This window comes from Polyodon spathula, chromosome 13, assembly GCF_017654505.1.
Source record: "Polyodon spathula isolate WHYD16114869_AA chromosome 13, ASM1765450v1, whole genome shotgun sequence".
NCBI lineage: Eukaryota > Metazoa > Chordata > Actinopteri > Acipenseriformes > Polyodontidae > Polyodon > Polyodon spathula.
This window is the reverse complement of record NC_054546.1, coordinates 40774868-40788769: the sequence shown is the minus strand read 5'-3', so window position 1 is coordinate 40788769 and position 13902 is coordinate 40774868. Positions and strand designations below refer to the sequence as shown.

At 41.7% G+C, this 13902-nt stretch overlaps 1 protein-coding gene across 2 annotated transcripts in view; it reads left to right on the top strand.

Moving 5' to 3' along the window:
* Positions 1 to 13053, top strand: part of LOC121326163 (docking protein 4-like) — a 35508-nt gene extending 22455 nt beyond the window's left edge. Inside the window, exons 3-10 of one of the 2 annotated variants that reach the window (XM_041269349.1) lie at positions 7104 to 7211; positions 7688 to 7802; positions 8567 to 8686; positions 9061 to 9250; positions 10525 to 10663; positions 10981 to 11098; positions 11346 to 11430; positions 11628 to 11716. In XM_041269349.1, coding sequence (XP_041125283.1) covers positions 7104 to 7211; positions 7688 to 7802; positions 8567 to 8686; positions 9061 to 9250; positions 10525 to 10663; positions 10981 to 11098; positions 11346 to 11430; positions 11628 to 11631 — 879 coding nt within the window. In that variant the 3' untranslated portion in view covers positions 11632 to 11716. Of the gene's footprint in view, positions 1 to 7103; positions 7212 to 7687; positions 7803 to 8566; positions 8687 to 9060; positions 9251 to 10524; positions 10664 to 10980; positions 11099 to 11345; positions 11431 to 11627 lie in introns of both variants that reach the window. The other variant, XM_041269348.1, reaches the window with a different exon arrangement.
* Positions 13054 to 13902: the final 849 nt, after the last annotated feature.

Genomic DNA, 13902 nt, shown 5'->3' with positions numbered 1-13902 from the left:
GCTTGCACTGCTTGCTATTGTGTTCTTGCTAGCAGGTCCTTTCAGCGGAAATCCACTCGCCAGTCTGTCTGCGCGTGTTTAATTCTCTTGGAGAATCCTCAAGGGCGCAGCCACACTCCGCAGCGCAGGACCTTCAAGGGGTTCTATAATTAATCCTGCTCGCCCGAGGGGGGAGGGCTTTCAAGGAACAGTAAATCAAAGAGCAAGAAGGGTTGGTTGTCTGTGTGTGCTGGGTTGGAATACGTTTTTTAAGGTTTTTTAAGGCAAAACAATGTGAAGGCATTTTAAATGTATGCTCACCCCAACGGCGCAGTAAACAGACAGCCGAATTGTAAAGCTTTTTTTGTTTTGTTTCTGTGCTGATCAATGGTAGCACGTAATTAGCTTTTTCCTAAAATCAATGCAACCCTCTCCCCAATGGCAAGGAGGGAGAACTCAATGATGTGACATGGTCGGGCTATGAAGTACGACAGGAAGCAAGCATTCCCTATGAAAATTCGATTTGTAAACGAGTGCAGTAAGGGAGTAAGAGGGGCGCATTTACAAGAAAACCACTGGTTCTGGTCGTTGAACATATTTTTGTTGCAGCATTAATCCCACTGATCGTAAACATTCGGTTGCCTGTGTTTAGTGATCTGGGAAACCACATTCACTGCAGACATGCTGAAACCCTGAGTGTGTTTAATATGTATGTTAATGTAATCTCTGAAAAGAGTGTGTTTGTGAGTTATGATTTAGATCACAGTGAAGCCTTTCCTACAGAGGAGAGTATAGAGACGGGCCGAGTGGGCTGTGCTGTCATTCCAGAGTGGATTATTCTTCAGCAGGAGGTGCGTTCCCGTTAAGCACCCAGTCTTTGCGAATGCTTTCAACCTCTACTGTATGAGTCCTTTTGGTCCAATGATCCCACAGTAAAACATTGAACCCACTGTCAATTATGTACGTTTTGTGTCGTCTTTTTGAAAGCATTTAGCCTATAAATGTTGTCACTGTAATTTATAGCTTGCTTGAAAAGCCTTATTAATAATAGTGTAGCGTCTTTGGATTTGTGTGGAGTTTTTGACCCTACAAAAGTATGTGTGTGTGCGTGTGCATGTGTGTGCGTGTGCGTGTGTGTGCGTGTGTGTGTGTATGTGTGTGCTTGTGTGAGAATGTGTGCATGTGTATGGGTGTGTAAGTATGTGTGTGTGTATGTAGGTATGTTTGTGTGTGTGCGTGTGTGTGTGTATGTAAGTATGTTTGTGTGTGTGTGTGTGTGTGTGCGTGTGTATGTATGTATGTGTGTGTGTGTGTGTATGTGTGTGTGTGTGTGTGTGTATGTAGGTATGTGTGTGTGTGTGTGTATGTAGGTATGTTTGTGTATGTGCGTGTGTGTATGTATGTAGGTATGTGTGTGTGTATGTATGTGTTGTAGTGTATGTATGTGTGTGTGCGTGTGTGTATGTAGGTATGTGTGTGTATGTGTGTGTGTGTGTGCGTGTGTGTATGTATGTAGGTATGTGTGTGTGTGTGTGTGTGTGTGTGTGTGTGTGTGTGTGTGTGTGTGTGTGTGTGTGTGTGTGTGTGTGTGTGTGTGTGTGTGTGTGTGTGTGTGTGTGTATGTGTGTGTGTGTGTGTGTGTGTGTGTGTGTGTGTGTGTGTGTGTGTGCGTGTGTGTATGTATGTAGGTATGTGTGTGTGTATGTAGGTATGTTTGTGTGTGTGCGTGTGTGTATGTAGGTATGTTTGTGTGTGTGCGTGGGTGTGTGTAGGTATGTGTGTGTGTGTGTGTGTGTGTGCGTGTGTGTGTGTGTGTGTGTGTGTGTGTATGTATGTATGTGTGTGTGTGTGTGCGTGTGTGGTAGTGTTTTCTCGGGGGAGAGTGACAGGCACACAGAGCATTCCAGATTAAACTACATTAGTAATGAGGAAAAAGCCTCAGGTGGGAGCTGCTGCTGCTGCTATTGCTGCTTCAGAGAGGTCGGATGTTTATCTAGGGTTATCTATCTAATCATCTATCTACAGTACAATATAGAGAGGATACAATCTGTCCAGGGAGCATATTGTGTGTCAGGCGAGGATAGAATCTGAGACAGAGTCCAGGGAGCATATTGTCTCCAATAAGCCTCCATGCATACTCTAGTCATTGGTATTATGTGACAAGTGCTTTGGCCTTTCCATTTTTTAACATCCTGTTCTTTTATATAAAAGGTCTCTTTTGTGCCGCCTCCATTCAGCCATTCTGCAGCAGGCTGCTGTGCTGTGCTGCCAGTGGGAGCCTCTGTGACATCCCAGTATGAAAAGTGGACAGTGTCCTGTATTTCTCATGATAGATGAGATAAAGCCCTAATGAAAGACAATGACTGAGAGATTCCACTCATAATAATAATAATAATGTGTATGTGATGTTGAAAGGGATGTACCTTTTCTTCACATTCAGCTATGTGATATTCTGAAGTGTGATACTTTGTGACAACTATAAGTCACCCTGGATAAGGGTGTCTGCTAAGAAATGAATAATAATAATGTTCTGTTACATTGGACAGGAGTTTCTGAGAAAGACCTTTTAAATGAAATACATCACATGTATGTGAGTATGTACTGTGAGCTTAATATAGATGTGCATTTTATTTATATAATACAACATACAGTACATGCATTTCCCTGGTAGGCCTTTTGCTGTGTTTATGGAGCAGGAATTCTGTTCGCCAGAGAGAAATATACCAGCATTCTGCAGTGCTGCCCTGCTTACTGTGCAAATAAAGCAATTCCCATCCCAGCTGTGTGCAGCCCAGCCGAGGCATGGCCTGGTTCCGCACCAGCTTCCTCCTCTTCACAGTTCACAGTCCTTGATCATTGGGTGAAAGCTGGTTAAAGCCATGTGACAGAGAAATAATTATTCTTGTGATAAATCTTCCTCCCGGCCTATGAGGGCGCTGTGTAAAGTGCCCTGGACTGAATGTTCAGACAATTCATTCCCAGGGTTAGGCGGACGTCGGCCATCTAGAAAGGGGGTGGTGCTACGGTACACTAAATGATCGACACGGAGGGAAACAATGTGGCAGCCGCGGATTGGAGGAGTGGTTGCAATCGTTAACCAAGGGGGTGTGATTGACGGTATATAAGGGGACTTAGCGAGGTGATCTGTTTGTTTGTTAAGGAGAACGCTAAATCGGATGGCGAACCATGTTAAAATATATTGTGAGTGTTTGTTTGTTTTGTTGTGTCTAATACTGTGCTTGTTTGTGATTTATTAGACGGCTAAACATGATCCACGAGCTGTCGCTTAAGGCCAGCACGAACCTGGACATAACTGCGCCTTTGTTCACGTATTGAATTTGTATTTCACCACTTGCACTGAAAGCACTCACTAGGGACTTGTGATTATGTGTGTATTTGTAGGTGATAAAGTAACTGTGTTATTATTTGGGACTGCAACCCGTGCTTTAGAACAGTGCAGTACACTTGCTGTGTATTGCCTGGGATTATTATTTGTGGTCACCAGACCAGGATTAAAAATAAACACAATTGTACCTGGATTATTGTTGTCTGTCTTTTCATTGCTCACCACATCACTCCTGCAAACCACTTTGCCACAGGCCATCAAGATAATTTATCACCAGTAGCAGGTGTGCCTTTGAGCCCCTCTTATAACCTTTTACGTTGAAATGAGTGACTTTGTACAGACATTTCGGTGTATACCTTTTTGAAGGCGGCTTGTTTTTGAAAACAAATCCATCTTTGCAACTGCTCTCGGCTTTCCCTCACGGGAATATACACTGTAAAGCATGTACTCTAATGAGGACTGAACCAGACAGAAGCATCTTCTTTCAAAACAATGTAAACAGAAGCCCTGTCAAGAGAACAATGTAGAACATCCAGCTTCTCCCCACTCCCTTTGTACTTTCCCTCAGATTATAGAAATATAGAAATAGAATTACTGCAGCTTCATTTAACTAGTGGGAGCGCAAAACCAGCTAAGCTGACCACAAATGCAATCACCTGTGTCCTTCCTTCAAGCAAAATCAATATAAGGTATCAATATATTTTTGTAAATAGTTTATATATTTTTTTTAATTCTAGAACAATAACAACTGTCTGCTATAGCATGTTTTTCACAGGGTTGCAGGAACTGATGATAATGGCATTTATTAATAATTCACCTCTTTAACATTCAGACTGGTAGAATATTGTCTTGCCAATTATTGTTATATATTTTTTTCTACCTAAATTAGTGAATTTTGGAACACTTCAATCCTGCCATCCCCGCTGGTCCTCTCTCAAGCCAGGACTGACAAATGTGTCAAATTGTGTGAATATTAAAAGAAATTTTAACATTGAGTGCTGGTCGGGGTGACATTAAGCACTGTTCTCACATATCCAGCACTGTCTCTAATACTTTTCATTGAACCCTTTGATTTCCAAAATGATCTGCATGTCATTTTTTTTTTTTTTATGAGCACAGAAATGCACATATTGCTGCATTTAACATTATCTTGACCATTGCTTGCACCTTCTGCAATCCTGAAATATGCCAAAACGGATGTAAAACAAATGTGATGTTGTCATTAAGGTAGTTTAGATTCTTTGCAACGTGAACTCAAGTTCCCTGTTTTTTTTAACCACGTCTGTACAGCAGCAATGCAGAGACATCAGAGGGTTGCTCTTTGCACATTGGGGGCAGTGTCAGTTCCAGACTCCCGATCCCTATTCCCCAACAGCCAGAGTACACCAATCCTGACCTGAAGTTACTCTCTTAGAGAGTATTGACTACTGCAGCCTCTACTGTGAGCTATTAAACTGTCTGTCTACCAGGGTCACAAACACTGACCTCTGTGGGTCTTTAATGTTGGAGACCGATGCAGCTTCCCTTTGATTTTCCACATTCCGTTTTTTAAACCTGCAATACGATGCCTGAATGAGCTGGTTTTACAGGATGTTCGATTAATTGGATTAACCTACGGTAAAGAATGTGTAGGCCCCGGACTTGCTCTTGCCTACAGCACCATGAAATGGATTTTGCTCATAACTGCGGAAGGGCTTATGGGAAAAGAGTGCGAGATATCATTATTATGATAAATATCTGAAATGACTTTGGGTCAGAGTCAGAGGGGGTATGACAATGCAGAGGCCTTGTATTACAGGAAGTGATTCCTGGTTAGCATAGGTATTTGAAAATGTTACAAGAACAGCACATAAGTAGTGAAAAATAGCTTCTCTATGCATGCACAGTGCAATATAGCTGAAAACAGACAAAAACCTAAATAAATAAACCAGGCAAAGATAGAACCAGATATTGTTCTAAACCAGGCAAAGATAGTACCAGATAGCATCAGAAAGCATAAAATAAAACTGTTGCTCTTGGGAGAGCAGACGAGGGAACCAAAACAATCAATTTATTTAATTTCTGTCCTGGGCACTTGAAGCACCCCCTAGCATGCCTACGGGGGGGGGGGGATCTGTTCAACAGCTCCAGATTAGATGTGAAGACCCTGCTGAGGATGGATGGAGCAGTCTGATTTGTTTTAGGCGCACACAACATTAACTAGTGTTGTGCAGGAATCAGCCCTCAGAGCTACAATGCCATTTGCACAGAGGCAACAGACAGCTTAGGTAGGCATGCAAAGCACCCCTGGAATGTTACCTGTTCTTCACAAATCATGACCAAGAAATCTGTAGCCCTGGCGGCGCTAACATGAGGATCCGTTTTAAATGCATTTCCAAGCAAAGGTTAGTAAAAAGGTGCAGTGTTATTTTGAAATGTCCAGATCGAAAGTCGGCTCCTCACTTACTGAACAGGAAGACACTAAATAAATGGACAACCTAAGTTCCTGCTTTCAATCCAATTGTCTCTTTCACTTTCTCTGAGAAATTGAAATTATTCTGGAGGGAAGGGGTTAATAATAATAATAATAATAATAATAATAATAATAATAATAATAATAATATGAACTTGATTGTCTATTAACAACCTTCAAATGTTGTCTGTCTTTAGGGCTAAAATATAAACAGAAAAAAGACAAGTGGACCAACAATACGTAGAAGACAAACTGGCAATTGATTTTGGATTGCATTGTACAGCAGCGAGTTCAATAGCTACATACACTAATAAATCTCTGTGGCCTGTTTCATCAAACCCAACACTTTCATCTGTGATGAACTACAGTTGCATGCAGATAAATGATATTGCAGTGGTCAGACCAAGGTACAAAATGAATTGTACAGCAGACATTAAGCAACTCGGCTGCTAAAAACCAAAGCATTCACAAGCTGTCAGTGCCAAGCCTGGATGCAGCCGTGTTACCTGAGAGACAACAGAAGGGAAGTGTTACAAGACTGTCAGAGTAAACACTGACGCATTTTCACTTAATTCACCTGACACCGACAGCCAGCGCAACTGAGATTCAAAGAGCAGGCAGCGGGATATATGAAATCTCAACAAAAAAGCAAATCCAATACAAGAAGCAGACGTGACGATTCAAAAACAGGCTTGTAGAAGCAAGGTCAGGGGGAATTGGAGTTCAGTCCTCTGGTTAAATGCATATTTTATACCTACATCTACATTTTAAGTTTCACATTTATGTGATCTATAATTCTCTCATGTGAGTTCTGCTTCTGCATTGTTTACCAGGCTTACCATCCTTTTCAAACCACTCCTGGGAAAGTTAGTAAGCATATTAAATAAAGATCTAAGCAGAAAGAACAATAGAGAAGGAATGCGAGTGCACACGATTGGTTATTAAACAAGAAAGAAATGATTTATTAAGAAACTGTAGGTGATGTAAAGAATATCGTTTCATGCTGTGCAGTAGTTGGATTATTATGCTGGATTAAAATGGCGTGTTCTCCTAGTAAATAATTTGAAATAAGTGTTTTTGTTTTTGTATCTGTTGAGATTGAGAGAGGATGTTGTTTAATTTTTGTGTGATGTAGCATCGTAAAGCTATGTGGTTTTTGACATCGCTCTGATATGTATTGAGCAGTCTGGTTCAATACACTCGTGCTGAGGTATGATAACACACACTGCTGATAAGAGGGACAGGATAACAGGAAAAAAAAAACAACCTGACTGGAGAGATGAGATGATAGCCAGTGAGGCTCATGTCCCTCTGATTTCCTTTCAGATTTACCGCCGATGTTGGCTGGTGTTTAAGAAATCTTCCAGCAAGGGACCCAGACGGCTGGAGAAATATCCAGACGAGAAATCCGCCTACATCAGGGCTTACCCCAAGGTATGATCAACACTTTCCAGCTGATCTGAACCCAAGAGCGTTTCACTTACAGACTTGCAATCTGAGTAGAAATATGTATTTTAAATGCATTGCACAGCATGGATATAAAGCATGGCACCCTGCAAAAAAACTACTGTGCAAATTTACCATGGTACACTTTGGTATAGGTGTTTCTAGGGTGACCAATTTGGGACAGTTGTTGTTTTGTTTTCATTGCATCGCAATGCATTGTGGTACTTGTAGTCCTGCATCTCTTAGAGTAAAGAAACGTACGTTGAAAAAGCAGAACTGTTCCCGTGGATCTGGAGCCCTACAATATTATCACTACAGAATCCCATGAGGTCCTTTAGTGTCTTTAAAACGTCTGTGTCAGTCAACATTAAAGGTGAATACATCTTCTTGTTGTTGGCATCTCTGCTGCATCAGCAAGATAAGTTAGCAATCCGCTCCTGAGTGTCACTCACTGTGTTTCCCAGGTAACAGAGATCAGCAACGTGAAGAATGTGACCAGGTTGCCCCGGGACACCAAAAGACAGGCAGTAGCCATCGTCTTCACTGACGACACGTCCCGCACCTTTACCTGCGAGTCTGGTAACACTTTGGCTTCGTTTATATCACTTTACACTGGTGCCCTGCACAATTCTTTTTTTTCAGCCTTCTTGGTGAAGCGAAGCACAATTACCATATTCAGAAACATAGGGATCAGCAAAATAGACATAGTATTATAAATATTATGATTCTAGTTTTTTTAAGGTTTAAATGATAAGCTTTTACAGTAATTTGATTTCGAACACAAAAGACAGTCAGTATGTTAGAGAATATGGAATGCAATATTGCTGTTTGGATAACTATGACTGCCCGTCTTATTGGATTCAATGAACGCTATGTTTGTTTTTTGCACATTTGTGAGTGAGTGACACATTTTACATGACAGAATAAAGAAACCCACTCCTGCCCTGAGGCACGAGTCATTTACCTGCAGAGTCTGCTTCCATTGTACAGATGGATTTATAAAGGCTCATATAGAAGTCAGGGTGACACAAACTCAATTGCAGTTGGAAAATGTAGCACTAAAAACATTCAGAGAGAGAGGTCACGCTTCAAACCTTACAGTCTTCTTTGCAGATATAATTAAAGTTAACTGTTTGAACCACACAGCCTTCCTTAGTCCTGAGATCTGAGACCCAGCCACTATTAAGAGATAACTCAGTGGGTTTGGTTTTCAGGCTCATGTACACAGGAAAGCATTTGGTTACCTGCTCAAATGCAACCTTGTGCTTCCAGTGAATGTCTTGAGTATTAAGGCCTTTGAGCGTTGCTTTGACACAGAGATCCTCTGGCTGTGTTTCCCACAGAGCTGGAAGCTGAGGAATGGTATAAGATCCTGTCCATTGAATGCCTGGGAGCCAGACTCAATGATATCAGCCTGGGGGAGCCTGATCTCTTAGCAGCGGGAGTGCAGTGTGAACATACAGGTAATTGCCTCCCGGGCTGTAGCGCCTTCCTGCAGTACTGTAGGCAGTCTGCCATGAATCAAATAGAGCTAAATGAATCGAAACCCAAGGAAATTATTCAAACGTATTTTCTTTTTACAGTTACAACAAAGTGACCAAAGCATGTTTTTTTTATCTCATTCTAAACGGTTTAAAAAAAAAAAAACTGTATCTAGCCCTGATTTATTAATATGGTATTGTTTAATCAAGAGTAATATAGAGCACTTGCTGCTGCTGTTTGCAGTTTGACTGCAATGTGTTCAGGTTCTTGTCTACTTCCTCCGTGTTTGACTGCCGTGTGTTCAAACTCTCATCTGCTGTGACAGCGCTGCTCCTACCTTCTCTCCCCCTGACAGAGCGCTTCAACGTGTTCCTGCTGCCCTGCCCAAACCTGGATATATACGGCGAGTGCATGATGCAGATAACCCACGAGAACATCTACCTCTGGGACATTCACAACCCTCGCACCAAACTGGTCACATGGCCGCTCTGCTCGCTGCGGCGCTACGGCCGGGACGTCACCAGATTCACCTTTGAGGCCGGCCGGTGAGAGACCAGGACAATCGGACACCTCACCCAGACCGAATTACAACAGCAAATCTGATACCTAGCATTATTATTATGTGTACTGCAATTCCAATTACAAATGCTGACAAAAGCCAGTCCAGTCCTCATAGCAAACAGCAGAGATGTCTTAATACAGAAAATAACAGTGCAAAGACACTGTGGGAGTCTTTTGCCTTTCAGTTGATTAAGACTGCCATCTAGTGGTAGAAAGTCAGTCCTTTATTGTACTGCTTTACAGAATGTAGGCAATGCTGTGTTTGTAAAACCTTTAAATCCATAACAGATAAATAAAACAACAGGGTCTGGAAAGGGAGAATTCTGCTGCTTTGACAAACAAACAATGACAGGCAATGATGATATATTTTGAATAGAATTTGAAATGATCTAAACTTTATGTCTGTTGGTATCAATGTTACTCCTGTGCAACAGCCTGACATTCTTGGAAGCAACTGTTAGTTTTGCAGGTGGATTCCTTGAATATCGCAAGTCTTTAAAGTATTCATGTTATGTAAATTATGTAATCGTATTTAAATATCTGCTTTGAAATGACGGTATCTATTTTAACAGTTTTCTGTTGTTATAGCGTAACGAAGGGTAGTAAAAACCAAAGCAATACAGGGTAAAGTTTAGGCAAGTATAAAAAGCAGAGAGGTATAGGGCAGCATTATTTTCTGGGAGAGTAAGCAATTTCATGCCAGCAAATATTGCAATGAGACGTAGATTACGAGGTGGTTTAGGTAGCAAGAAGAAAATTAAAGAACACTTATGATCTGGAATCAATACGTGAAAATGATTACGAAGGCAAAGTGTTAGCCAATTTAACCTATATAAATTATGTGCCTGTCGCAAACCGTGCTGTCTTAATGGAAATACAGTGGTTCCAACAGCATTCAATTTCTTTGAAAGGTGTGTATGTAATACATTACATCAAATTAGATTAAGCCCCCAGTTAAAGTTTTGGTAATTTGGTGATGCTGCTTATTTTAGTAGCACTTTGGCTGCATAGTTTAAAACACACTCACACCTGCGGCCACACACAACCCCTAACGCACACCTGCTTTACACCTTATGTTTCAAACACACACATGCATTTCGCACTCTCTCACAATCATGCAGATCTAAAGAAATACACCTGCCGATTCTCTATTCAGCACTCGAGGGAACACGGCTGAGTTTGTTTTTCTTCCTGAGCACCCCTGGAGATGTATCTGTTGTGGAGCAGCCTGTGACAGGAGCTTGTGTGTGTATTCCAGGATGTGTGACAGTGGAGAGGGGCTCTACACATTCCAGACCCGGGAGGGGGAGCAGATCTACCAGCGAGTGCACTCAGCCACCCTCGCCATCGCCGAGCAGCACAAGAGGGTCCTGCTGGAGATGGAGAAGAACGCCAGGGTCAGGCGTTTATATATCTGTCAGGCTTCTCACACTGTGGGGGCACGGGTCGTCCCAGGACTAGTACAACCATTCAGATAAAGTTGTGAAACTCAGGAGGAGTGTTGAGCATAGATTGAAAGCATTACCTTAATTGCAGTGTTTATAGAAAACTAAATGCCATTATTTATATACTTCACATTTCCCCTTACCACACCCATTAATCCAGACTACTTAATGGTCCAGAAACAGTTCAGATAATAAGTGGTTCTTCTGTATTTTGATAAACAAACGCATTGTGAAGTCTGGTATAAGAAGGTTTTTATTTCTGGTTCCAGCTGCTGTCGAAAGGCTCCGAGCCAGGCTCCTACCCCTGCACTCCCACAACTATCCTGCCACGCAGCGCCTTCTGGCAGCACATTACGGGCACCCAGAGCAGCACAGGCATGGCCAACGGTGAGTGAGTCTGCCCCACAGGTGCTGCGAAGAAAAGACTCAGCGGGTCTTTAGTGCCTCAGAAATATGTGATTGCTCGTAGCATGCTGCTCAGCGCGTCAATTATGCATTGGAGCACCATCTACTGTGGCTGTTAGATATCCTGACTTTTCTGTTGATTCATACAGGGCAGTATTTGTTTGTATCTTCTGACATCAGATAAGGCAGTTTGAAAGTGTATATACTGTATTTTTGTTTTTATTTCCAGGTGTGGTTATACATGAAGAAATGTGTAAGACCCTTATAAAAGTTGACCATAGTAAAAGCATAGAAGAGTGCATGGCAAAGCATAGGTAAGCATTGTAAAGCACAGAGAGGTATGGTAAAGCATATTTAAAAACAGTCAAAGCCAGGGTAAACATTAGCAAATGCACTGTATAACCATGGGAAAAGCATGGGAAAAGTGCAAAAATTCCCTGCAAAAGCACAGTGGTAACTTTTAGAAGAGGAATACCACAGCCTGACTTGATTCTTGTCTGTTCTCACCCAGGTGACCTGTATGCAGATTCCCAGGAGGACCCTGAAGTGGACCTGCACCCCACCCGCCTGCCCCTTGAGTCCCGCAGCCCTGCATTCATGGACCGTCACCCTGGCATGTTCCCCAGCTACCCTGGTCAGTGACGGGCCGGTCCGTGCACTCTTTCCCTCTTACCTCCTCAACTTTGCTGGGACTGGACTGCCACCCCCTACCCCATCTACTCCCCCAACACAGGGAGGTGGTCCTGCAAGAGTCGGGACAGAGAGAGGGGTAGGCTTGTGCATTTCTGCAGGACATTCATTCACAAAAGAGGAGCCCACAGAAGTAACCTTAGCTTAAAAGCAGAAGCAAGATCAAGGGACCTTCCGAAACAGAAGAGAATTCAGATCCTCTTGGTTTGAAGATTTGATAATCTGCACATGGGATGAAGACTTGAGATTTTAAAAAAGCTGAAGACACACGATTTTAAGCATCTAGATTTTCTCATTTCGTTTTTGTTTTAACGCTTCCTAAAGAGTGCAACTCTTCTTGCATGGTCGCTGGAAAAGTGCACTTCAGTTGTTTTGATGTTTGGAGGAATGCTAACAGTCTTTAAGCGCCACTTGTGGTAGAGGATTTCGCCCTGCCCTTGACCTTTGATGTCACCAGGCAGAAGATTACTGATAAATAGGCTGGTAGGACTGCACACCCACCTTTAGCTGTCATATTTAAGGGGAGCCTCTTATGTTTCACGGTTGATGTGATTCAATAGATCCCAGGCAATCTAAAGAAGGACAGCGTCACACAGAGCAAGCCAAGGCCAAGTGGATTAGTAGCACAATATACTGTTTTTTAGCCGTTAACCTTGCAGCTGTATGTCCTGTAAACCCCTCTGTAGAGCAGGAGTCCGTACTGCTGTTGCCTGAGAATGCACAACACACCCACATTCCTGGACAAGGTTTTAGATGTGCTGCTGTGTTACAGAAGGGTAATCTACTTTCTATAATGGACTGTTCTACTACAGATGATCTTGTTGCTGTGGAGCTGCGTTGATCTCTTTAATTCCTGTTTTTTTTTTTTATCTAACCGAGAATGTGTCAGAACAGAAGAAAGGAACTTAAAGGACCATTCTAACTGTGGATTTTGGTTCAGAATCCGAACCCAACAACATCATCGTAGAACTGATGCAGAGAAGACTTTGTGCTGAACCCCTGTCTCCTCGCCCTCGCTCTTCACTGGGTGTCATTTTATTGGTGACGATTTGAAACCAGTTTGAAGAAACAGGATTGCATTCTGGAGCAGGCGAGGGGTGCGCTTTATCTCGGTTATAATTTGTGTTCCACATTTAAGTTCTCGACTGTTCAAGGAAGAGGATAATCCATGTGTTTAAAAGACTGTTTCGGTTTGAATTTGTATGTTTTATTTTGTTATTATATTATATTAATATTGTTATTTGTTATGATTTGTTGGTTTTTTTTTTTTTTTTTTTTTTTAAAACATTAGGTCAGATTAGAGACCTGTGTGTTCTTGAAGTAACATTTGCACTTGGAAAGGATTTTAAACAATCTGTTTTAGACAACTCAGGAGAAAACTTCTTTATAGTTTGAACATTTTTCTTACTAAGAGTGATATGCACAACTCCTGCAGCCTGTATTGGGGTGCAGAGTAAACACATTGCATTGTGGCCGTCAAGGGCTCAGCTTGTCCCAGCTGCCTGAATAGGAGACCTACAGACCAAATGCTTCCCTTAAAGCTAGCTAAGGTGTTCCACTCAAGAGATACGTGAACAAGATGAACAAAGTGTCGGAGAGGATAACAAAAGCAATCCTATTTTCAATTGATTGTTTTCAATAACATTACAATACCACACATGCGTTTTTTCTGATGCATGTATACTGTGTAGGATGGCTTTTTTTATTGACGTTAAAATGCGATTAGGAGTAAGCTGTTATTCATATTTTTTGCCTGGCAGATTTATAATAGAGAGAATTGCAAGGCAATTTAATACATTGGTACCAAATCACTGTTGGAAAAAGGTGACTTCATGCATTGAATGATGCAGATTTTAAACTATTACTTTCCAAAATGCAACCCAGCTCTCTAGGCACTAAGCTATTTGAACCTATTACCTTTCTGCAATGCAGGTTACTCACACTCACTATCTATTGCAATTCAACTCTGCTTATAACCATTTAAAAAAAAAAAAATCATATTCCACAACATTGCACATTTTCACATTGTACATTCTCATAGTAAATGAAAGCAGGCATTTGAAAAGGCTTGAGAAAATGAGCTATTTAATTGACAG